Raw genomic sequence first — 26,281 nt, 5'->3', positions numbered from 1 at the left:
TAGCAGGAGAAAAAAGTATTGCACAAAAATTTAACAAAAGTATTGCACGAAATTCTGAAAAAAAATGTCAAAATTCGTCCTGTGCCCAGGCCTTCTACTCAGAAAAAAAAAGTCAACCGGGCCACGGGCTTGTTGAGAACCACTGCTATACAACATGCAGATTCTTTGAAATTTTCCACCATTTGTTTGCCCTCTTCAAAATGACACAATCACTCCAAAATAAATGGCAAGGCACCAATTTATTCGATGTATAATATATATATATAGTTACATTCTTCTTTATAATCCAATAACAAGTAAATTTAAGAAATAAATTCCAGCGTTGGACAATACGGAAGAAAATGAACACTTCATGACAATTATTCGCATCTCATAGGAAAAGAAGCTACAGTATATCCCACTATGTAAGACGTTATGTACGCATATGAATATTTATTATTATTATTATGTACGCAACAGTTATATGGACTACTTTTGGCGAATATTTACTTGCTACCAATCTGTTTTATGTAGCTGTTGGAAGGTCGCTAACTTTGGTATTGGCTACTTTTTTCTTGCGCTCCCGGTGAACTGGATGATGTTCAATTAACCACATCACGTACAAGCTTTTTTGGCAACAAAATTAGTTTATCTCTGTTTGAAATCGGCGATAAATATGGTAACCCTACCCTAACATAACCACACATTAGAAAAAGGAAGACGGGGGAAAAGAAACAAATATATATATGATAAGGCAGATAAGCGAGTTTTTTTTTAGGGTTCTCTTTTTCGCTCTTACATGTACACAGAGCCGGACTTAGTCATTTAGAGGTCCGATGCGAGAACAGTTCTGCGGCCCTCTTCAATATTACGAGAGGTAATGTCACATTAGTTAGGCCCTGCTCTATACATCCATCGAAATTCAGTTTGGTGGGGAAGGGGTGAGCAAAAGTCTTGGGATTCGTATAAGTAAAAAAAAAACATTTTTGAGAAAGTTCCAGAAAGCAGGGCCATGTTAACGCATGGACATGCTGGTTACTGTAAGTCGATAAGAAGCCTTATGTTAAAATCATTTGATCATTTTCGTCGCCCCACGGTCATTTTCTGCACACGAGGGCTAATTAGACCGAGACCTACAATTCATTGCCGAACGGTAGGCTTTTTTTTTATACTCATCGAGAGGTTGGTGCGCTAACCCCTCGATGGGGGACCCCTCTGCGGTAGCAATCCTTATGGTAAAAATCGACATATTTTTCATCAATTGAATTTCAAGTTCTGGCTTTTTAAAGCAGTTATCGTGAAATGTTATACATAGTCAATGCAATTTTACAGCAGTGGTGATGGGCTGAAGTTAGTTTTCTGCGGTTCCCAACTTCGAGGCACGAATGCGAGAGAGCCGATCAGCCCGTTAAAAAGTCTCGCCGCAAGAGAGCAACAGGCCTACAACGTTAAAATTATTCATTCATTACACTTCACTCACTATGAGTTGAGAAAAACTTAGTTTAAACTGATTCCAGATGGCAGCACTGCACATAACAAGCATTACACAGAAACAAACTTCACGAAAGGTTCATTATACGTACACACACATTCCAACATGTACCAATTCGTTAGAAGTTCCGGATAGGAATATGGACGAGGTGCATGTCTGGTTTAGTAGTAGCCTCTAATATTTTGCGGCCTGGTGCGCTTGCGCCTGCTCAAGTCCGGCTCTGCATATAAATGGTAGAAATGGCATTGTGAAATTTGACAAATGCAACCAATAACCTTATTAGTTGCATTTTTCAAGTTTTATAAAAGAATTTCTGTAAAAGTTTTACAGTGTAATTCCCGCCTTAGAGCGAAAGAGAAGGTGAAGGTGAAAAAGAGGCTAAATAAATACTCTCTTATCTACTTATTATACTGTTTTTCCTTTTATATTTTTTATTACCGATTTGTCAAATATAGATAATCCAAATTTGTTGTCAAAACCTTGTACGTGAAGTGGTTAATACACTCAATTGCTGCCATGTAAAACATTATCGAATTCCACGTCAACGAACGAAAAGGTAGCCAACACTCGAATTGGGAGGGGGGTAGGGGGGAATACAGAAGAAAAGGCCGCCAAAATTCGAGCTAACAAGTAAATAAGTCGCCAAAATCCTTTGCGATATCCATAACTGACAAATACCGAAAATTCTGAAAGATAATCCATGCGAATTTCTGAACTTCATTTATTTTAATATCGTTAAATTGTCACTAATCACTAAGAAAAGTCTCAGGCATTGCATTTTCTATCAAAAATACAGCAGGGTTAATAGACGATAGTTACATATTCGATATCACCGGACAATAAATTGAGAAATTGACAAATGTATCTCAGGGTAGATTTTTAAACTGGATTATATTCTTAATAAAATCGCTAAATTGCTATCTTTTCCATATTTATATGGAATGCCTTTGTTCTACTTGGGATATGAAATGAATATGTATGGAAACCACACAAAAAAATTAAAAGAAATACAGCTCGCATTGCAGCAATAGCAAAATATTAGAAAAGTACTTGTAAGTACAAATCATTAAAGTACCTACTTGTTTCACCTGAAACTCGATCTTAATGGTACGATGAAAATTGTATCACAGCATGTGTGACTTTCAAATACGACTACAATATGTGATGTAAGTACCATCATCATTAGTTGGAAATTTACTGTTATAAATAATTCCTACAACAGAATAACGATTCTCTTAGATATAATTGCTTTTGATTGTTAATGGTTGATTTTATTTACACTAAAGTTGTTTAATGCAACTAGAAACATTATTTTGAAAAAAAGTTAAGTAATTAGAGAGAGATTGAGGGCTTTACTCCTCAGCCCAATATATTAAGGAAACATATTGTCTGGATGTTACGCCAAGGTGAACTCGGAAAGAAAAAGTGATATGGTCTCTGCCGGGACTCGAACCCAGACCCTCTTGCATACCAGGCAAGCATGCTGCCATCTACACCACTGGAGACATGTCCCTGCCTTCCTTATTTCACACACTGTGCCACGTCTGTTTCCTTGATAGATAGACTGCTATTTTCTTTACCCAATATATCTCTCTCTACCATCCCACCCGGAGGCCATTTGCTGAAGTTAACAGAGACAACTAATACCTCTACTTCAGCGCCTGATGCCACAGTGCGTGAAATAAGGAAGGTAGGGTCATGTCTTCAGTGGTGTAGATGGTAACGTGTTTGCCTGGTATGCGAGAGGGCCTGGGTTCAAGTCCTGATGGAGACCAGATGACTTTTCTTTCCGAGTTCACCTCGGCATAACATCCAGAAAATATGTTTCCATGAGTCAAGTAATTAATTTAAAATTAGTTATGATAAATAGTTTTTACATTTATAGGTCTATGTCTATACTATGATAATAATGTAAATTAAAAATTAAACTTTTTATATTATAATTATGATAATGATTTTGATAATTACTAATGAAAATTATGAGATAATTACCACATTTTAAACATAACACTGAAGGCATCAATCAACAATAACCGCTTGCGTATAACTCTTGATATAACAATCCAACTTTTCTTGATATGCTTCAAGAGAAAGAAACAATTACAATAAGCGATTGAAAAAAAAAATTACATGATTCTCAAACCCACAAATTGATGCAATACACTTCCAACATTACATAGAGACGAGATCAATGTGTCTTTTTTTAAGTACAAACTGGAAATTGATAACTTTCCAAAATTCGCATTGAACGTATTTGATTATCAAAGCAATGTGTATAAATTTAGATATGATTTTGACAGCACACATGTTAGATATAATTCTGAACTGTTTCTTCAGTAACTGGTTGATAAAAAATAATAATAGAGACTAAGTACCATGTGGCTTGATGCCAAAATAAACCTAAATATTAATTGATAATTGTGAATTTTGACATTTGCATTATTACGATACAGTTTGTGCTGTACATTGCAAAACAAATAAGGGAGAACAGCGAGAGTATGAATGAGACTTCAGCAAGAAAAATCAACAGTAAACAGTTTCAATAAATTCACCAATTAAAAACAACATTCCTAAGATTAAGACAAATAATGAAAGAATTTAAATGACCTGAAATGTTTCTGCATTTTTGGGTGCCATTTTTTCATATAATTAGAGGCATATTTATAATTTTGGTGCCCTTCTTCTGTTCAAGTCTGATTTTATTGACTCAAATTTGCAGCTCTGCGCTATAACATGGTGGTCCCCACCCCGGTAAACCCATCTATCTCTAGGTCACTCCCATGCTCACACACTGTTTTGGCCACTTAAATGCTAGCACACATTCTAGGTCACTCACTTACCTAGTCCCTTGCTCTATTTTTGATCATTCACATGCTACACACTGTTTTGATCATTACACACTGTTTTGATCAATCACTGACCTGGTGCTTTGATCTCTAGGTCACTCTTATGGTCACTTACTGATTGGTTCTTTGCTCTCTTTGTCAATCTTTTTGTCCCTCATGGTCTGCATATTCTTCTGTTCACTCACATGCTTAAAAACCTTGAAGGTCACTGATTGACCTAGTCCCTTGCGCTCTCTAAGCAGAGATGGATTTATGGTTTTAATGCTTGCGGGCTATAAAATGTTTTACCACCCATCTCCCACTCTAACAATTTTCTTGACGACTCATTCCTCGAATTTGCCACCCCTTCAAACTTGGCGCCTTGTAAATACACATCTGCATACAATACCTTTGAAAATGGCACCCAGGAGTGCCAAAACACATCAGGTCATTTAAATTATTTTATTATTTGTGTTAAAAAGATTGTTTTGAATTACAAACACTTTGTAGAAGTCTTACAATAAACCCTATGGTTGCAAACGTTTTTAAAACATCTGTATATATATAATAATAAACGATCTAAATGAGCTAATTCAATGAAAGTTTTTTTATATGAACAATAAACATAATTCTTTTCTTTTAGCATTGTCGTAAATTCATGCAATTTTTAAATTTCCACGTTATGTAAGTATCATGTTGTAGGTCTTCCTGCTCTCTACGGAGAGACTTTTTAAATGAGTGACAGGAGAGTCAAGGATTGCATAACTTGAATCACTGTCTCCTGAATATACTTGTCATTTGTATGAACAGTTAAAAATGTCCAGGTTTAGCATACATTCACGACAGCTAAAAAGCCAGGAAACCTTCCATAATAGTACTATTATGCTTAATGTATTTCACCGAAATACACACTTCAAAACATTTAACCAATTAAAAAAAATGAAATTAAAAACAACATAATGGCACAAAAAAATGACATGGGTGTTTTTATGCTTGGTGCTATTATCAATCGTTAATACTAGAATATTAAAACTATAACTTTTTCTCTTTTTTTTGTACATCAAATCAAATATTTTATCTATAACACATTAAGTACATAGACATTTGAACATACTGGTCATGTAAACTAAAAGCATTCAGAATATCCGAATAAAGAAAGCTCCAATGTTTATTTCTAAAAAACTCACTGTGTACTCAGTTCATTGGAATATGACAAACTCACGTAACTAGTATGGTGTGATAAATCTATAATAATTAAAACAAATTTTGATAAATAAATTAAAAAAGTACCAACAACCAATAGAAATGTTGAAAGTTATTTCATGAAAATCTGTCCTTTATTCTATAGTAGTATTCTTTGACAGGTGAAAGAAGTTGAACAGTTTCGCGAACCAGCGGAAATGTGAAAATAATTAATAGGGAAAAAAATAAATAAGAGGAAGAAATAATAAATAGGCGAAATAATTTTTAAACCAACAAAAAATACATATAAATGGGAAAAATGATTTGAGGACCAACAAAAAATAAGTAAATAGAAGAAATAATCTGCAGACCAACAAAACATAAATGAATGAGGAAAATAATTTGCAGGGTAGAAAAAAAAATTGTAAAAATAATTTGTGTGCCAGCAAAAAATAAATGAATTGGAAAACTAATTCATGGGTCAGCAGAAAATAAATGTGAGAAACAATTTGCAGACCCGTAAAAAATAAATAAGTGAGAGAAATAATTTGCAGACTGGGAGAAAAAAATAAATTGGAAAAGTAATTTGTGGGCCAGCAAAAAATAAGTTGAAAAAAATAATCTCTGTGGGCGAGATTAAAATAAATGTGAGAAACAATTTGCAGACCGGCAAAATATGAATAAAAAGACAAATAATTTAGACTGGGAAAAAAATGAATAAATTGAAAAAATAATTTGTGCCAGCAAAAAATAAATTGGAAAAATATTTGAGGGCCAGCAGAAAATAAATACAAGAAACAATATGCACACTGGCAAAAAATGAATAAGTGGGAGAGATAATTTGCAGACTGGAAAAAAAATAATTTGTGGTCGGCCAAAAAATAAATGAATATAATTCTTAAATCTCTAATGGCTAAGATAGAAATAAAAACCAAATGTGGAAAAGCCGAAATGTTTCACACACTGGTGGGAAATTCTCATGGACTGGCACCAATTTGCAGACCAACAGCTGAAGAACACTGTTCTATAGGCAATCAAATGGCTTCAGAAATTGATACAATTGGGGTAAATCACAAACTATACTATCAGCACATTGTAGCAATTGCAATGCCATATTTTTGAAATGTAGTAAATTAACTTAATAAATGTTTTTAAAAGTTTTAATTTATTCAGATAAAATTTAACTAAACAGTAACTTTCACAGCCAAGCATGTAACAATGATATGACTAATTCGCTTTTGATTTCTACAAAAGTCCTTAACAAAAAATCCAAATTTATCAAAAAAAAATACATATGGGGTGTTGATAAAATCAATGTTGGAGAAACTATTCACTAAGCTATCCACAGCCTTAATTACCCATCTCAGATAGCTATGAAACTCTGGAAATATTTTTATCAATGGATGGGGAAGAAATTTAAATGAAAAAAAAAAGTCATTTTTTTGCATGCATGTGATCAAACTGTTCAAGTTCCACTGCAAGGTATTTAAACATTTCCATTCTCATTTGTTCCCTAATGAGAATGATATCAAGTTTAGAAGAGCATGCATTGCTGATAAAACTCTCACGAACATTGCGAATTCACGATAAAAGATAAAGTTCTTTTTCGTCCTCTTATCAAGACATTCCTGAAGTTTCATAATTTTTTGATTCATGGTTAAGACTGCGGAGAGCTGAGAACACGTCAATTTTAGTTATATAGACTCCCAATACAGGGTGTTGCCTTGAAGTGGCAACAAACTCAAAGGGGTGATATTAGGCACCAAGAAGAACAAAAATTTCCATAGAACATAGTATTGCAAACCACATTTAGCAGGTGAAATTGCAAAAATACTTATGAAGGTTATGACGTCGAATGGGACAAAACAGCCAATAATAAAGAGAAAACATTTATTTCACAGCATGATTACAACACAGCACTTCAAACAACTCCTGCAATAATTTCTCTTCCCCTACATTCTGATATTGAACTGTGGTGCACAGGCTATATTATAATCATTGTTGTCATGTAAATGGTTTTTGTACTTATTTATTTTACTTTTTTGCACATATTTTGTACTTATTATTGTACTTTATGTTATACATCACACACTGAGTTGTAATCATGCTGTCAAATAAACGTTTCTCTCCTTATTATTGGCTTTTTTGTCCTAATTGACGTAACACCCTTCATAAGTATTGTGGTGATTTTTACCGACTAAAAAAGGTTTGTAATACCATGTTCTATGGCAATTTCTGTTCCTCACGATGCCTAATATCATCCCTCTGAGTTTGTTCTCAAGCATCTCCACTTCAAGGCAATACCCTGTATATTAGAATTATTTTGTTCAATAATTACAACAGACTTGAGATGATCATATCAAAAAGCAAGCTAAAATATGTTTTGACATTTCATGTGCATAATGTACCTTGTTTCTAACTCCTTTCTTTCACTGGAAGAGTTTTGTTGTGCTTAGGACCCCATAAAATGCATGCACATAACTACAATGCTTTAGGATTTTTTTATGTACATAAATGAGCAATTAATTTCACATGGTAAGACCTCTGACAAGAAATAGGAAAAACTTTTACAATGAAACAGCTGAGCAACATATCAGTAATGAAGTATAGATATTCCAACTTTATGTAACATAGTAGCAAATTCCAAACACATCTAGATTGTCACTGGGCAGCTTTTTGAACAGAGTCAAACTTTTAATCTTCACATTCAGGGAGGACAACACATCACATTAATTTATAGTACCAAAGGCAGCGCAAAAGTAAAGATAAACAAACTTTCATGACGAAAGTCGTTCCGACAGTCCAAGGATTCTCTAGTCTCTTATAAGCAGGGATTTGATTAAATAAGACACACCAAGATGTTTGGCTTGCAGCGCTGCATCATGTTCCTACAAATCAATAGAGGTGATCATATTTTTCCCATCTTGATGCCATCAGAGTATGGCACCTAGCATGGAATAATATTGGAGAGAACGATGCTGCAACTGCATAAAGAACATCTCATTCCTTATCAATTTCAAACCAGGTCTTAAGAATGATTAATGAATCATTGAATTGTAAAGTAAAAGTACTTTGTCGCAAAGCTATTTTTTCAAGAAAAGAATATAAATACATAATTTGAACAAAAAATAATGATCAATCATATAAAAATTTTCAAAAAAACACTTTCTGTATAACAATAAATTTCTGGTAAATATAACAAAGTACTGAATCAGATACCTGAAGAAGAAAAAATTTCTCACACACAACACAATATATACCCAAAATGAAAATGGCAATATTATTGCAATAAAACATATTCATTAACAATAAATTTATTCAAAATGGCACAAAAAAAAAATCCCGCTCGATTTGGCATATACATGGGGGGGGGGGGGGAGAACAAAATCGTATTGCACTAATGCTATTTTTTATGAAAAGAAATATGAGAGATCACAATTATTTGTAACATAAATTCATCAACAGCGCTGAATATGAAATAGAGGCATTAAAAACTTGAACAAGTAAATAAGTTTTCAACTTCCATTATTAACTTTGCAAAAGTGTAAATTTGTTTATGGCGAAATAAAAGTGATTAGAAAATGAGATCTAATAATAACTACATAGCAATGAGAATAAATGCGAAAAAAAGAACACAAGTGCACAAAATAATACTTGAATTATAATGCTCGATATCAGTAATGTCAATCTTAAGCAACTAAATACAGTGGAACCTCTTATAAACTCTGAAAATACTAAATATTAGCATTCATCAATACCAGCATAAAATATCTCGACTCAATATTTTATTGTGTAATAAAATAACTAAGTACTGATTCACTGTCTTCTATAAGGTTTACGAATCGCTTGTGAAGTAACTGCATTGTTATATTACTGTTCGAGACATTTTTTTTATAAACTGGTTCCACTTGCATTAAAAGTACTATTATAATTAATACTGTACATGATAAGCTCAAAATAAAATAAAAAAATTACATTATTAAATAAAGAAAAATTTGAACAATAGCTGAAGAATTATGCGATATGATTTTTCACATTTTTGATCCTGGAGGTAGAGGAAGAGAGGTGAGATTCTTGTTTTTTGAGATAAAACACAGCATGAATATTTCTCCTCTGATTCACGATCTCATTTCAGTTTTCACGCATGACTTGAAAGCTTCCCATCCTTCACTTTTAACTAGATGAGACTGAAATGAAAAAAACTAATGAGACTGAATGAATGAAAATATTTAGTGAATTAAACAATCTGACACTTATAATTAGTAAGGCCAAGCACATAGTGCGGCGACCAAGAAATACGGGAGTGCATAATAGAGACTAGTGGAAAAAACAATTGTATTGTGTGTTTTGTCCTACACCACACATACTCGAGACGTCAGACAAAAGAGGCCTCTCAATGAGGTGTGGGAATTGAATGAACATGTTTGTTTTCACTTTGATTTGGCGATTTTCGCTATCAGCTGTTTGGTCCATTTCTTCCTCTTTTTTTCTTTCCCTCTTCTGCGGAGGTATCATCATCATCATCATCACACTCTTACATTTCGGAACCCCTCTGGTCATTTTCTCTATCCTCTTCCTCTTTTATTACGTGCAGACATCTCTTCCTCCACCCCATGCATTGTTTTCTTCCTGGTTGCAATTGTTGGAACTTGTACCTCTTCACTCTATTATGAGGGCAACCTAAGAGTATACAAGGGCTGGAGGCATGTCATGCCTCTATTTTTTGTTCTTGAAAATGTAGAGCTGGTGCAAAAGTTTGAAACATACAAATGAAATCGAGTAGTGTGCAGCACTGTTTTAAATATGAAAAATGTGGTTCATATTAATGTGTACCAGGAATAGGCAAAGACGAACAAAACAAAAGTTACAAAGAATAATGATAATTTTCTGCACATGGACTGGGACCTACATTTAACAGCTGATTTCGAATGGAAAATGTTTTATAACTTTTTATTCATGTCACGCCTCAAGATGTTCACATGCCTACTACTTTATGTGGGAACTTCCTGTAATAGCATTATACTTTGGTGCAAAAAAAAAAAAAAGAAAAGGCTACGACTTATACTCCAAGCTTTGCATATTTTATAGGAGAAAAAAAACTTGCAAGGGAAGAAATATTTGCTTCTGAAATTAGATAGCTTTGTATCACTTCTTAAGTGATATACAGTATATCAAACATTGTGGTTAGAGTATTCTAAAATCTCAACATGATACTCTAATACCACAAAGTTAGGTGATAGGTGGGTCAGACAACAGCCGCATAAGTTGGGGTAAGATTTTGCATACAAGTACATATAAATACATCATCAGTTAATTGGGGACCAAAACTTAGGGGAAAAATGTGTGTTTTTCCTTTTTACTATGGCTGTACCATCATGGTGATTTCGTATGTCTTCATAAAATCTAACTTGCCTTGCATAACTGCAATCTTTAAAAAAGACTGTTTCCTAAAATCTGTGCAGATGGAAGTCATGTGTTAAATGCTTTTGAATGTTTAGCTAGTGTGTTGGTTCAGTGGAAAAAATAAGCTGTTTGTGTTTGTAGGCAAGAAAACAACTTTTATCAGTGAGTTGAAATTGACAGTTTCTGGCAAGGTGCATTAATGTGATGTTGATGCCCATCATTTGCAAACCAAATTTTTTTGAGACCAGCAATAATGTTGGGCTTCAGATATGAAGTTTTGACCTTCTCTGCAAAAATGGCAGATACCAAATAAGGCTTTTCATTCTGATTTAAAATCATGGAAAAGTTTTCATCTTTTTACATAATGCAGCCTCTCAAAAATAAGTATAGTTCCATTATATATGGTGTTCTGATTGAATAAAACAATTCTTACTTGATTACCACTTAATAATCTCTTCTCTCTGAGCAATTATCCAGTGATTGGCTTTAATTTCAGAAATTGACACATTTCCCAAAAAATTACGTAACTCTTAAATCCTGCAACTCAAAGTCACTTTAATCAGGATATCACTGTAAATATTTGTGAGTAGCTTGGAACCTTATTTAAAAACCCTTGCCATGTTAGGGGATAAGTTAAAATGACTAGAAAATTAAATGTGTAAAGAAAACTCTCTTGTTTTTACCCTAAATCCTCTGTGCAGCCTGTCTCTCATGATGGCGATAAACTCCTTGTAAGATAATTGGCCATCTCCATCCTCATCAAAAATTTGAAAAACAGTGTTCACAAGACTACGATCTAAACTATGACCGGTACAAATGGTAACAGCTCGGTGGAACTCATCTAGGATGGAAAGAAATATTAAAATTGTGTTTGATTATTTTTGTAATAACACAAAATTAAATCCTACAAGTGAAGACTTGGCATGAAAATACCTTGAGAAATCGGTTGGTTGGCAAATGTAAACATCCTCATAGCAATTGAAAAATCATCCAGGTTGTTGAGAAACTGGCAAAAAGCTCGAAATTGATCAAATGTTATGCCCTGATAGTGAGAAAGAGATAATCATTAGAAAAACTGAAATAATTACTGCATTAATATCTGACAATTATCAACTTGTAAAGGATACAGCAGTAAAGGAGAATTCTTTATGAATTGTTAATATACAGTAAAACCTTATTGAAATAATGTGTAATGATAAATATCACTAAAAGTGATAATATTTTCTGTTATGGTTGGAATCGGGCCTAAATCCATTTTGTCAAACTTCTCTCAATAAATACTCATTATAATCAGAAATCTGTATGAGATATTTGCATAGATAAGATACAAATCACTTTTCAGTAGTCTTCAGTGGCAGTTAATTACTTATTGACAACTGAGAATAATATAAAAAATTTCACTCTATCAGCACTTTTCTAATGATGGCAATCAACGTTGTATAGATATGATCTATCTCTGCACAATTTGCCAATACTGAGTTCAGGCTAAAGAGCCCAGAAGAAAATAACGATCCCAGTAGACAACTTTAGTTGAGACAAAAGTAGAGTTGATTTGATGTGATTATCTCAATCTGTTCTGAAATGATGAAGTTGAAGTAGCCAGGCATCTAAAGCATTAATAAATATATATACATAAGATTTGTATCAAACTGTGGACCTATTACAGAAGAGTCAGATGACAGTTTTCCCAATTGCACTTTCCTGTAAATAGCCAGACATTTGTAATTTGATCACAATCACTTAATTTTAAAAAAAATAACCTGTCACTGTGCTGTTATGTTGGAGTGTGAAAATTTTTACACGAATAGATTAAAACTGCATGGGGAACTTGAAACTAACTGGTGGCTATAAACTGGCCAAAAGTATCGTTGAACTTAGTGATGCTTAAGGATGTTCCTAATAAACAATTGTTCATTGGGAAGCAATATTTCATTCAACAGAAAGCATCATAATTAGTGCAGCTCGAACCCTGATTTAACATTACCATTTTCTTTCAGAATTCTGGTGTTATGGTGAATCAACAGTTGAATTCGTGTAAATCCTATATGTGGAAGATTTGTTAACTGAAAATTCCAGATGCTAAGCAGAATTGATGCTAAATCAGGGAAAGGCGTTACAACAGGGTTCGACTATATATTATGTTCTATCATTATTACATCAATTTATGTTTAAAAAAAATTCCTATTTCTCAGCTCTCTGTAGTATTCTTCAATCTTTTTACACCTACATAAAGGTGAAAATAGTTGAGCAATATCATGGAATGGTGGGAATGGGATAAATAATTCCCAGAGATTCCAACAGCTAAGGCAAATAAAAACCAATGTAGAGACAGTACTTTATGCACAAAATCTAAACTTATGTAGCGGCTACCTGAATTGTGTGAAATGTTTTGCAGGTGGCAGAAAATCCCCCACACACCAGTGCCATCTTAACGCATGGGTCCACCCTGGCACGGCCTACGGGCCTCAGAAAAAGAAGTAATTGAATTTTTCGGGAATATGCCTGGTAAGGCCTCAGAAAAATCACTTGGCCCGGGGGGCCTATGATGCTCTTAAGACGGCCCTGCCACACACCAGAAGTTGAAGACAACTGATGAACTGTTTGTATATACTGTTACACATATTTTGTTTCTTATTAATGTAACCTTGAACTATAGACCTGTGACGTATGAGAAGAAATATCTAAAGGTGAAAACTTATTCCAACCTTTGTCTCTGGAATTCTTTCTTGTACCCGTTGTATATATGCCTCATAATCACTGCTATGAACATAAGTGTATCTCAGTAAAATTCTGGCAAAATCCACTTCTGATATTGTTGGCATGCCTCTGGAAAACTCTGTGAACTCAAGCTCCAAGACCTCTGTTTGAAGATTGTCCATGAATCTGTTGTTTCAAATAGAATTGAAATTATGATCACTTGATGGAACTAAACAAAATATTGTGGTAAAGCATAAATGTACAACTTTTTTACAGATGTTATAGATGTGCAACTTCGCATACATGTTCTAGGCAGCAATATTTTTTTAACCAATTAAAAAGAAATGAAAAAAATTCAACACTGTTAAAGATTTTAAACAATCCTTTTTCATGGAGTATTTCCTATATAATTTTAACAGACAAAACTATTTTGTACAAGTAATTTCAATAGCTATTAGTTGCTATAGCTAATATGGTTACCAGATTTGAAAACTGAGCACCTTTGGTAACATCACTTTTCCCGATTTTCATAACAGATCATGCCACATGATCTGTTATGAATGCCACAGATGAAAAAGCCCAGCCACAATAACAATTTTTCTTAACTGCTGGAAAAAAAAGCAAATGGTGATCTATCTCCCTTTGCTTATTATGAATAATGAATTGTTCCCACTGTCTGGTTAATGGTCTTTACCTGGAGCATGGCGAGGTTTTCCTTGGACCTTATCTTTTGTTACATTTATTGGCATTTCTGAAAGCTTTCATACCCTCATTAAGGAGGCTGTTCCATGAAGCACTGCAACTTTGATGCTGACTGCCGAAGCTCTACAGTACTTGCAGCTGGCTTGTGGTGGTAGCTGGAGACACTTTGCAGTTTGTGTCAAACAAAGACATTTTATTACCTTTTTCCGAGCCACGTCTGTCCAACCCTAGCTGTGGGACAGTGGGACAGCTTCTTTAAGCTTTACCCTCAGAAGGTTTTCTTTTTCTTTCGGGAGAGTTTCTTCTTTGCCAGACGAGATTTGCCATAGGAACCAACATTGAGTGTAGTTTGCATCCTATTTTCCTCATTTCTAAATGGAAAAGGTAACACCCCTTCCTCCCCACTTTAGTACATAGCATTTACTGTTGGTGAGCAAATTATGGTAATCTCAAAATGGATGTTGCGATGGACTTCTTCCAAAGTTGTTTTTTGGACTGTCTTTTCATATTATCCTGGAGCAAGCTGGGCCATGGTTAGAATAGCAACTGCACTGCTTGGAAGCAACTTGGATTCTTGTATTCTGGAAATTTCGATGGCAACTGGTCGAAGCATGTAAACATTTGGTAAATAAAAACACAAAACTCTCATGTTAATAAACAGATATATGTTCCAGGGTGGAAAAGAAATTCAAAAAGCCTGAAAAAAAGATGACAAAAGGTGAATTTTTCAAAACATATGAGGATGCTCGTAATGACACAAAAAAGGAAGACATACCTTCCTAAAGGAGGATGTCTGGTAACCCTCTATTAGTATATACATTGAATATGTATTAATGTTGAATCTAATTTTTTGATACAAAATAATGGATATCCTGTTAACTCATTTCACATGATCCCATGTTTGATATGGGATGAAAGTATTTTCTTTCCAATCTGAAAATTCCATTGGCTTTGACTTGTTCTGAATGTCTGATCTTTTCACATTTTGAATGAATTAATCACAGATTTTCCTCTCATGTTGCATGCTTGTTAGTTGAATATTCACAAGCACACCTTGGTACATTTTAAGCACAAATGTTTCTTTTCCCTCACAGCTTTAATAACGCATTAGCAGATTAACCTTTTAACGGCCAATGTTCCCAATTGGGAACATACTTTTGATTAATTCAAAAAAAATATTTCTCTTTAACGAAAATAGCTGATTTTTTTCCCCTGAACATATAAGGTTCTGAACTTAATTTAGACAAGACAAAAGTTATTCGATTCAGCTCTTATTATATCAATTTATTATTCTAAAATCACCCATTTTCAAGGGAAATTATCTGTAAGTTTATGTTTTAATTATTAAAATAGTTTTTGTAAACATACATGTATCTCAATTTTTTTTTAATTGTAGAATATTGCCAAGAATGATAAAAAATGCTCAATGAGACAAAAAAAATTTTGTTCGAATTCCAGGGAACTTTTCCTACGATTGTTCCCAATTGGGAACATTGGCCACTACTGACTATTCTAAGTGCAATGCAGAGGAGTGGCATTCCGAAAAAACAATTTATTGCTTTTTCCCTCTCTCTGGTGTGTCTCAAAAGGAAGGAAAAGTATCAAATTTCCCATTCCGATGTTTACATGCAGCACCCCCTTTTTTCTGTGACTGACCTTGTCCCCACCCTCCCCCCCCCGCCTTCCCTCTACGTTTTGAGTAATTTTGTTGGTATGTTGGTCTTTCAGTTCTCAGTTGATATCTGGTCTTGTGACTTTCTACACTTCTTTTTACCATCTTTTTTGTTATACTAGTAGCTTATTAGACTGAGTTTGAGAGATTCTGATATATCACATCTCTCTGATGAAGAATTCGAAATGTGCCAGCTACTGCCTGATGAAAATGAGCGGGCTACAGATGAGGAAGATATCGATGACAACATGCTTGTCCCGGTCGTTCCTGCAGATGTTTCTGGATATCTGTGTTTTAAGATCACCACGTAGTTCATTTGTGGATGAATTTGTAGATCCTATCAACATGCCTTCTACACCAAAATTGCCTTTCAAAGATCAGATAATTACCCAGTCAAAAAATAAGAAAACATCATGTGTCAAGTGCCAAAAGACTGAAATTCACGCAACCGGAGTGGAAAAAAGTACTGCATTCGACGAAAATATAAGTGAACCTACTGAAGCAATCAGTCATAAGTTTCCTGAGCTAAGTGCAAGCCGCCTCGATTGATATTTTTTTCAAATTTTTACCGCAAGAGTACCTCAGTTACTTGGCTGAGATGACAAACATTTATTTCGCACAACATGGATCGAATTTGAAAATTGAGTGGAAAAAAATCGCAAAGTTTTTTGGATTGATTTTGCTAAGTGGGTATCACAGAATACCAAGTGAAAATGATTACTGAGGTACTTTCAGTAGACACAGCAGTACCGATCGTCCCCACTGTTACGCCGAGAAATAACTTTACAGACATAAAAAATAACTTCCATTTGATGGATAACTCTTTCTTACAACCCGGTGATAAGTTGGCTATCTGTGATGAATTAAATGAAAAATTCACACACATTCGGTTTGGGTTGTTCCATGATAAACTAAGCATCGATGAATCAATAGTACCGTATTAAGCTCATCATTCAAGTAAGATGTTTATATGGGGAAAACCGATTCGCTTTGGATTTAAAATTTGGATGATTTGCTCAAACAATGTGGATTCCCATATAAAATGAAAGTATATACTAGTAAGCAGTCATAGGAGCCTGTGCCTTTAGGTACCAGAGTTGTAAATAATATTTTCTCTCTCTTTATATTTTTTAAATAATATCTTTTAACTTACCAAGGGATCCATACAAAACCCTAAACCCGTATGTATGTATTCTTTTGTGAACTTTAGACCAGCATTTCAGCTCATCATAAGCTCTTTATTATAATCCAGATATACATGCCTTTTGAGTATATTCGAAAGAAATTTATTTCCATCATTTTTAAAATTCTATATGTATATTCTTTAATTTTTAAAATAAATTTATTAAATGATGACGAATTTTGCATCATCCTGTAAGATGGCTTCACTGCGAAAATTATGTTTAGTCAGATCCGGCCAATGTTCCCAATTGGGAACATTCAAGAAAACACATAGGGAAATTTTTTTTCTTCAATTTCTCGATTGATATCTCTTAACTAAAAAATCAGAAGGAGAAATTAACAAAAAAAATAATGAAAATCAGTTGGAATCTGAATTCGGCCGGTAAAAGGTTAAGATACTACAGCATAGTTTTCCAAACTTTTTAGTTGCATCGCCTCCTCCTTCAGAAATTTTTCTCTCTCACCCCCCCCCCTCCCCAACTGAAACAAGCCCATAGAATCCAATGGTATAACCGTAGCTTCTATCGCCCCCCTGGACAATTCCATCGCCCACCAGGGGGCGATATTGCCCACTTTGGGAAACACTGTACTACAGTATTAGAAAAAATGGAGCTACATAAAAAACTGTGTACCTATAAAAGTCTTCAAAACTGAGCTCATCCTTCCCTTTCTTTCCAAACAAGTGTATCAATAAAGTTGTGTCAACTGTTTCAAAGTCTTCAGGAGCCTAATAACAAACATAGCAGCAAAAATATCACAGATTACTTATTACATTATCTGTGTGCAGTTATAAATAAACCAAAAAAAACTGCATGCCTTGACAATAAGGTGCAGTAATCACATCTATGAATGCCAAAAATATTGAAACAGTCAAATACTCATTTACAACAAGGGAAAAACAACTAAATAGCAGGAAAAGCAAAACAAAAAATACAAAAGCAGGTAAAAGTGATGCAAAGCAATTCAAAAAGGCATAAATAATCACTGCAACATATGCTCACATAAGCGTGCATTTGAAGTTTATGTGCAGAAGCATAAAAATTGAGATTCTAGAACAGGGGCTTCCCCAAATGGTGTGCAGTGATATCTGTCAGGGAAAGGTGTAGCATGATATATTTTGGAGATGAATTTTTTTTTATTGGGAATAGTAATAGGCTTGCAATTCCCAACTGTGTCATTGCACCCTCAGAAATCCCAGAAGCAGTTCCGAGATACTCATAATTCTAATCTAATTTCTAAGGTTATGCTTGCAAAAACATTGGGAATCATTATTCTAAAATATTCTTCTTGAAACAGTGATGTCAAACTTTTAATACTGCACTCTACAAATATTTTGCATAAACACAAAAACACCTAATAATAATCAATCGAGAATTATTTGGTTGTTAGTAAGGCCATGCAAAATTGTTAATTATAAAAGGTATATTAATGAGTAATATTTGAACGATGCTTCACATGCAAAAACAAATGTCAATGTCAGTAACTGAACTCCATACACAGTTTTTGATTATCAAAAATTTCCTTGCATAAATTGATATCAAATACTTATACCAGTCATAATGAAGTGATAACTAAGTTATACATGCTCCACTAATAACTCAAAATGATGCATCTGCTTCGATATAAATTAATGATTCACGTTTTCGATCATTGACTAAAGAAAGTTGGAAAATGTTTCTTCAAAATATTTCATCACCAAATGTGATGGATATCTTCAATATGGATGATATACAGCAGGGCTTGACAAATTGAAAAAATATTGCCAGTCCAAATTTCTTAGGAGCCAAGAATGCTTCTTGATTAAGAAAAAAATCAGTTCTATAAAATGTTTTTTTTTCTACTTTCTGGGACTTTATAACTCCTGTCCTATGTTAAAAGATACACCGTAAAAATTTATTTCTGAAAATAAAATTTTGTGTCATCCTAAGACACAACTGTGGCAGACACACCGTGATTTAGCAATCACATTCAGAAAATTTTAGCCACCAAAAACGATTTTCTAGTCGCCATGGTGACCTGGGATTTTTCCAGTTCTTATTTACAGTGAAATCGCTCAATAAGGGACACCAATGAGACCAGATTTTTCATTTCTTAAATCATAGTTTCCCAAAATTTTTATTCCATTGCCTCATCTTCAGAAATATATTTCCTCTCATCCTCCCCCCCAACTCAAGTGAACCTATAGGATCCTATGTTAAATCTGTAGCTTCTATCGCCCCCCCCCCCCAAGAACATTCCATTTCCCAACCAGGGAGTGATATTTCCCACTTTGGGAAACACTGCCTTAAATAGAGATATCCTTTATGCAGTTATTATTCAAAGGGACACTGATCAGGACATCAGTTGACTGAGAAATATGCAGTGAATGGTCAATTTCGGCTAAATGAAAAGGCGGGCAACTTCCAGACAAAATCTCGTGTTACAAGGGGAGAACAGCATGGGGAGCAGAATCTATGTAAACACTTTTAGCTCTCAAGCAATAATCAAGACTTAAAACAGGATGCACCAGTATTCAAAGAAAAATCGGGCTGCTGTAGATAAATTCTAGATGAGTTTTTTTAAAAATCTAACTGATGCTTTGGAATTTCAGTGGCTTCAATATCAGGTAAAAATGAGAAGAAATAAAAAGAATGCTAGTCTTATTGAGTTGGATTATATGGTTGCTCACAGAATAAATGGATATTGAAAATCCCCTAGACTTGTTCAAAAATAAAAGTCAACAATTCCTTTTATGATACTGTAGAGACATAGAAAAAATATTGTTATAGACAGGTTATCGTTGTACACAGTTTGAGCATTTGAATTATTTCCTATTGAATAGGAATTCCACTGGGACCAAAGAAAATATTGTTATAGGCAGATTTTAATGTTATAGACAGTAGCTTCATATGCAGGTTTCACTGCATATGGTGTCTGGCTCAATATGCACTGGCAAAAAATCTCTTCCATGCTCAAGACGAAGACAGAAGTAAAACATGACTTTCCCCTAGAGAGAACAATTTCTGACCAAACTTGATCAGCAGTAAATTGCTGTATGGAGAGATGATCAGATTTGGGTGTATAGTGAATAGAAAGTTAATTTTGTGCTCTAAGAGACAAGATTTAATACTCATAGTTTGAGTTTTTTTTCTAAATTTTCAAAAAATTTAACATTTAAAAAATGTGAATTGTTCAGTTCACAAGTGATATTATGTAAATAATTTAACATTATTAGTCATTAATGTTATGAATACTGATTAGTCACTTTCCCATAAATATAAAAAAGTGTGTTAAATTATAATTAATATCAGTAAGAGTTAATTATAAGCCACAAAAATATGATTATATACATGCTTCCAAATGAAACATAAGAATCAAATTTAAAAAAATGAATAAATTAACAGAAGCGTGTTTACGTAGTGCAAATATATATGCAAGCCATTGTGGACAATGGCCAACTGAAAGCATGCTGTAATGAGTGAATGAAAAAAAGAAGCAAAAAATGCTGCCGATGACAAAGCACAAGACGTGCAACCCAAGCTTATAAACAGTAGCTGTGTCTTACGCTATCACCTCCTGGAGATGAACCTTTTCTTCTTAGTAAGTTCCCTTTCCTTGCTACCGTGCTGAAGATTTTCTCTAGCTATTTATATAACAATGGTCGCATGTGATGAGATGTTCTCAATATCATGATGGAAAGAAAGCATTACATACAAGAATAAAATAATTCAGTCAGAGCTCGTTATAACAACCCCCTTCGCTCCACGGAAAACAGACGTTATGTTGATAGGTCATTATTTTGAACGTTTTATAAACATTATAAAGTTTAGCTTCTCCAGAAATGATTCTGCTATTTTGGCTTTCACACACAACAACAATTTCTAGTCAACTTCCGCTCAAACTTCAATTTAAGATCTGAAGATATAGTGCTCTGTTTATGTAAGCCATGTGAAATTAATAATTTTCAACATGAAAACATAAGTTTATTTGCCTGAAATTGCACAATGAAATTTAGAATAAGATGAAAAATAAACTACTTGGGAAGTGGGAGTGAGCCACCACGAATGGTAAGCAAAGAGAGGGGAAAAAGAAACACCAACATCATCTAATTGTTTCATGTGAGCACATTGAGCTTAGCTATGGTTTCGTCCTGGTTCTAGTGATGGCACTAGTTAACCACTGGATTTTACGTAGAAGTGACAATGCTTTATCTTTAAACTACCTATGTTTCATTCTCTTTCTTCTAAAAACATCACAGATCAACATCAAACACACTTGATGACAGATTTTGTCTATTTCATTGAAAAAAAAAAGCAAATAAAACAAATGGGAGGGCCAAGCTGATTTCAATCATTGTAACAGATTGAATGATATCAATTGGTCATTATTTTAGTAAGATCTGTTGCACAGGTCTTTATAACGGAACAGTCTTGTAACAGATGGTCATTATAACGAGCATCGACTGCACTAAGGAATATTCATAATTTATATTCTAAATTATATTTTGATGAATATTAAATTATTTTTAGGACAACTTATATCGAAATAGCTATTAGAAAAGCAATTACATGTCATGGCATCAGATAACATATGAATAATGTAAAAATATCAAACAATAATGTAGAACGTTGCACCAAAAAACGTTCACAGTACAAAAGTTCCTGTCAAAACATCTTGAAAAATAAAAGAAGCAATAAACACACAAAAATGACACACAATTAACACACAAATCTGATATAAAAATATACTAACCCGTTCTATATCAATGGGATATATATGTCCCAGTAAAGAAAAAAATCAGTCTTAAAAGGGTTAAATGGCCAGGCTATGATTTTTCACAGCATTTTAATGATCAAAATAACCAAGAATGAGTGGTCCCTGTTAGAGTTTTTATTTTTTACACATAAAAAATCATTATCGGAGTTCCATTCAATGAATCTACTCACAGTGTCTTCAGAAATTCCTGAATATAGTCCCATATATCCACTGGTTTTTTTAAAAAAAGACTTTACTAACAGGTGAAGAACCTAAAAAAATTGTGTTGGTTTAAAGAAAACAAACAAAACAGTTTGTGTTAAAGGAAAAATCAAAATAAGAGAAATAATAACAAAACATCATAAGAAATCAGAAAAAACGAAAATTTTAAAGAAACAAAACAAATATAAATAGGTTTTAAATATGAATGAAAATTAAACAAATAATTGGTGTCTAGAAATTAATTAGGAAAATTATATCTGAAAACTGAACTTGTGTTGAAATAAGTGATAAAATGTTTTCTTGATCCAGCGTTTCACTTTGAATAACACAATGCTATGCATATGTTAAAAATAACATTATTTTTGTTCAAGAAAATGAAATATATCAGAGTTAGAAATACAAACACAAATGTAAAAATTTCAAACCTAAATTTTTTACATATTTTTGAAATCCATATAATTTTGACACTGTAAACAAAATTTTAGCAAAAAAATATTACTAATTAATTTAATTATTTTATATTTTATATGCAAATTTAGGATGTACCTGAATAATTTAGTTGGCTAACATGTTTCATATAGAACTATATATAACAAAACAATTGACACTTTTTGGTCACTATTGAGAATCTCACATTCTTCAGAGTACTGATCCATGTATGTCATAGTTTCGTGGCTTTTTTTCTTCCAATACAATAATTACAAAAACTTATTCAATTACATTAATGTTATTCAAATCCTTAAGCATTGTAACTTTTACAATATGTAGCAGGAAGCCAAGAGCTTACATGGATTTATAAATTGAATAGTGTGAGACATACTCTGGTAAATATTGCTATAAAACAATGTGTGCCCATTATTGTGTGTTCTCTACAATGGAAGAAGATCATAAGCATATATAAGAACATTTTCTAAAATATTTGGGAAGTTGTATTTGGTTTTTTTCACAGATCATAAAAACATACCACAAGGAATTCATTCTTGTCGACCCTCTGATTTCCATCAGTGTCAAACATATTGAAGGCAATACGGAAACCTGAATGAGGTTCTGAAAGAAAAAAAACAGAATTTTTCTTTATTACAATGTTGATTAATTTCCCAGGAAATTAAAAAAAAATTCACTGATGTAGAACTGAATGCAGTGTTGATTTCTATAATAGGAAGATTAAAAGCTAAATATTTGTGAAATATATGCTTTGATAGAAAGCACTGTTGTGCACAAAAATGTACGAGATCGATTGAGGGAATTTGAAAAAGATAAAAATATCTAAATATTGTATTCCTCCATATTAACCGACGTATCAGAAAACATCAAGGAGACCAGTGCCGGGAAATTTGAATCACAGATTCTGGGAAATTCTCAAATATATTTATTATAAAAATCCATTGAACTGGCTGAATGCATACTCTGATCCTTATTAAGCCTTGCTTTTCCCAGCATACCGGGAACAGACCAGATCCCCAACATTCAAAAATCTAATGTCTGTCGAGTTTGGCGACATGCGAGGGGAATAGGGTATATCCAGAGATGTAGGATCTTAAAGAATGACACACATTCTGAGAATGTAAATTCAAACAGTAGAGTAGTTGTGATACAGGCATAGAGTGAGTATAGTCTGTAGCCAGATTCTATGATTTTTCTGTATTTAATAAAGGTTTGTTATTTTTATGAATAAAATCTAACTTTATGATTTCATTGCAATTATTCTGAGGTGGACAATGGGAAGATAATTGTACTCAGCACTTTGATAACATTTATAATGGATGTATTGCATATGTTACTGCCAAAGATAGAAGTGCTGCCAATTCAGGAACTGGCCATAAGTTTTGGTCAGTCTGATTTGCAGAAATTATTCTAGCTTCATCTAGCCAATTCACAAAGCGGCTGGAGATACCTGGCCAATGTTTGATGTGCTGATGTAAGACAGTCGAATAGCCCCAAAATCCATTTTTTTCATTGCTAACGTGTGATACGTAACTGTATATAGTAGCTGTGTATTGGATTAATTCCATGTGAGGAGAAAGAAAAAAGCAAAATTTGAAAAAACTATTTATATAATAATATAGACATTTTTTTCCCCTGTCAAATTTTGAAAATAAAAATGACTACCACATCACAACTATGATATGATAGGTTGCCATAGCTAAAGTGGGCATAATTATCACGAATAAATGCACCAAACGGCAATAACCCCCTTAATCATGTCTTTTGTTATCAAACTTTGGCCAAGGATCTCTAGCCACTTTGCAAACTGGCTGGCCAAAGCTTGAAATTCAGACATTGGCTGGGTCAATTTACAACGAAATTGACCAGTTCGTGAACAAGTCGATTTCTGTCTTTAGCAGCAACATATACACAACAAATATAATTTTTTAAAAAAACTCAGTCACTTACTTGTGAGTACTGACAAGAGAAATAAATATTCTGTGTACGATATAATGCCTGAAATCAAAACAAAAAACCATATATTCACAAATCGATAATCTATATATGTGTCATTCTCATGAAATTGGACCAAAAATATTTAAAAAAAAGTGAACCAAAAAATCCAGAAAAATTCTTAGGGACACTGCTTTACAAATACAAATACAAATACAACGCCACAACAGGCAAATTGCCCAACGAGGTGGCTGACTTAAGAACATCATGGATCCCCGAGCCCCTACCTACTACTGCTACACCACACAAGAACCCCCCCCCCCCGCGGACCCCCCAACGAATCGGTACATGCGGGAATGTGCGTGTACGTGTAGTGCAACCTGACGTAAAGTTTGTTTTCTGTGTAATGCTTGTTATGTGTAGTGCTGTCATCTGCCCCCAGTTTTTACTAACTATGAGTGAAGTGTTATAAATGAAATATTATGTCAGCCATGAATTTTGTTAAAAATACACATATGATTTTCAACCATTAACAATGGTGAGAAAAAAATTAATTTAAATTTAACCACGTGGCAGTTTGCCTGCTTCAGCACTTAACTTGATATTTATACTTGGCAATAGCAACGTGTTCCATCTATTTTGGTGGCTCATTTTCAACTTGGACAAGAACTGACCATCTGAACAATTTTTTTGTCATTTGAATTTTTATTTCTTTTTTGTTTGTGTTTCTTGCTTCGTTTTTCATCAATTTTATGGGGACAACCAATTTCTAACATGTCTTTGTTTTGTTAGAGCACGAGATGCACTCTCGAACCAGTCTATTCTATAGATGAAACATTACTGCAGCTTGATGTTGCATCCAAAAAATTTTGATTTTTCTAACTTCACCCCCCCCCCCCCATTAACTTATAGTGGAACCTCTCTTCTGGTTACCTAATGGCAGGAGGAAACACATTTTTATATGTTTTGCAACACTGATGAAAAACTAAACAAGTTGAAAACGTGCTTTACAGAAATAATGGATGTCTCTGAACTGAAACAAGCGGTAAATTGAAAATAATTTTCAATTATATTTTTCTCACAAAAAAAAAAATAAATAAATAAATAAATAAATAAATAAAAAAATAATAAATAAATAAAATAAATAAATAAAAGGGCGAAGAAGGACATTTAATAAAGACACTCGCCTCTTTTTTTCCAAATGAATCTAATTTGTGAATTAATTTACAATTCTAATTTATATATATATTCAATTCTAATTACTTTCAGAATTTTTACTTTGTAAATGTTTTTTGTGTGGTTGCCATAGTTCTCTAACAATGCATCTCAGACTTGTTTAATACTTTACAATAGTTTGTCATTTCTTCAGTGCTACCTGCATATAGAGAAAACCTGGGCAGTGCCGGGTATTACTGCTAGTAATTGCAATAATGATCATCAGTCTCACAATGCATTATTATTAATGTAATAATAATATATTAATAATATAATAACATATACCGCTGTGGTGGTCGAGTGGTCATAGCAACGGGCTCGCACTGAGAGGTCCCGGGTTCAAACCCCATTGGCGCCACAGTGGTATTTGGCTGAAATTGGTATTCTGTGGCCCCCAACTACGAGATGTGAATGTGAGCTGATCTCTTCATTAAAAGGTCTCTTCGCGTTCTCCTAAAGTCATTCTTTCGCTTTTTCGAGGCTTAGTTCGTCCTCGACTGGAGTATGCTGTAAGGTTTTGGAAACCATACCTACAGAGGGACATAGACTTGGTTGAAGGGGTGCAGAGAAGAGCTACGTGTGTCCTTATTGGCACAC

At 33.7% G+C, this 26,281-nt stretch overlaps 1 protein-coding gene across 3 annotated transcripts in view; it reads right to left on the bottom strand.

Moving 5' to 3' along the window:
* Window positions 1-220: 220 nt before the first annotated feature.
* MICU3 (Mitochondrial calcium uptake 3) overlaps window positions 221-26,281 on the bottom strand; it is a 30,706-nt gene continuing 4,645 nt past the window's right edge. The window contains exons 4-12 of one of the 3 annotated variants that reach the window (XM_089249251.1): window positions 24,485-24,532; window positions 23,055-23,137; window positions 22,060-22,140; window positions 20,679-20,756; window positions 17,767-17,861; window positions 13,587-13,764; window positions 11,815-11,923; window positions 11,565-11,722; window positions 221-9,665 (exon numbers count right to left, since the gene is read on the bottom strand). In XM_089249251.1, the coding sequence (XP_089105377.1) occupies window positions 9,597-9,665; window positions 11,565-11,722; window positions 11,815-11,923; window positions 13,587-13,764; window positions 17,767-17,861; window positions 20,679-20,756; window positions 22,060-22,140; window positions 23,055-23,137; window positions 24,485-24,532 (899 nt within the window). In that variant the 3' untranslated portion in view covers window positions 221-9,596. The remainder of the gene's footprint in view (window positions 9,666-11,564; window positions 11,723-11,814; window positions 11,924-13,586; window positions 13,765-17,766; window positions 17,862-20,678; window positions 20,757-22,059; window positions 22,141-23,054; window positions 23,138-24,484; window positions 24,533-26,281) is intronic. The other 2 variants (XM_089249252.1, XM_089249253.1) reach the window with 2 other exon arrangements.

Source organism: Pholcus phalangioides, unplaced genomic scaffold, assembly GCF_987345545.1.
Source record: "Pholcus phalangioides strain wild (caught in Gottingen) unplaced genomic scaffold, Ppha-v1.0 ptg000022l_1, whole genome shotgun sequence".
NCBI lineage: Eukaryota > Metazoa > Arthropoda > Arachnida > Araneae > Pholcidae > Pholcus > Pholcus phalangioides.
This window is presented reverse-complemented; position numbering and strand designations above follow the sequence as displayed.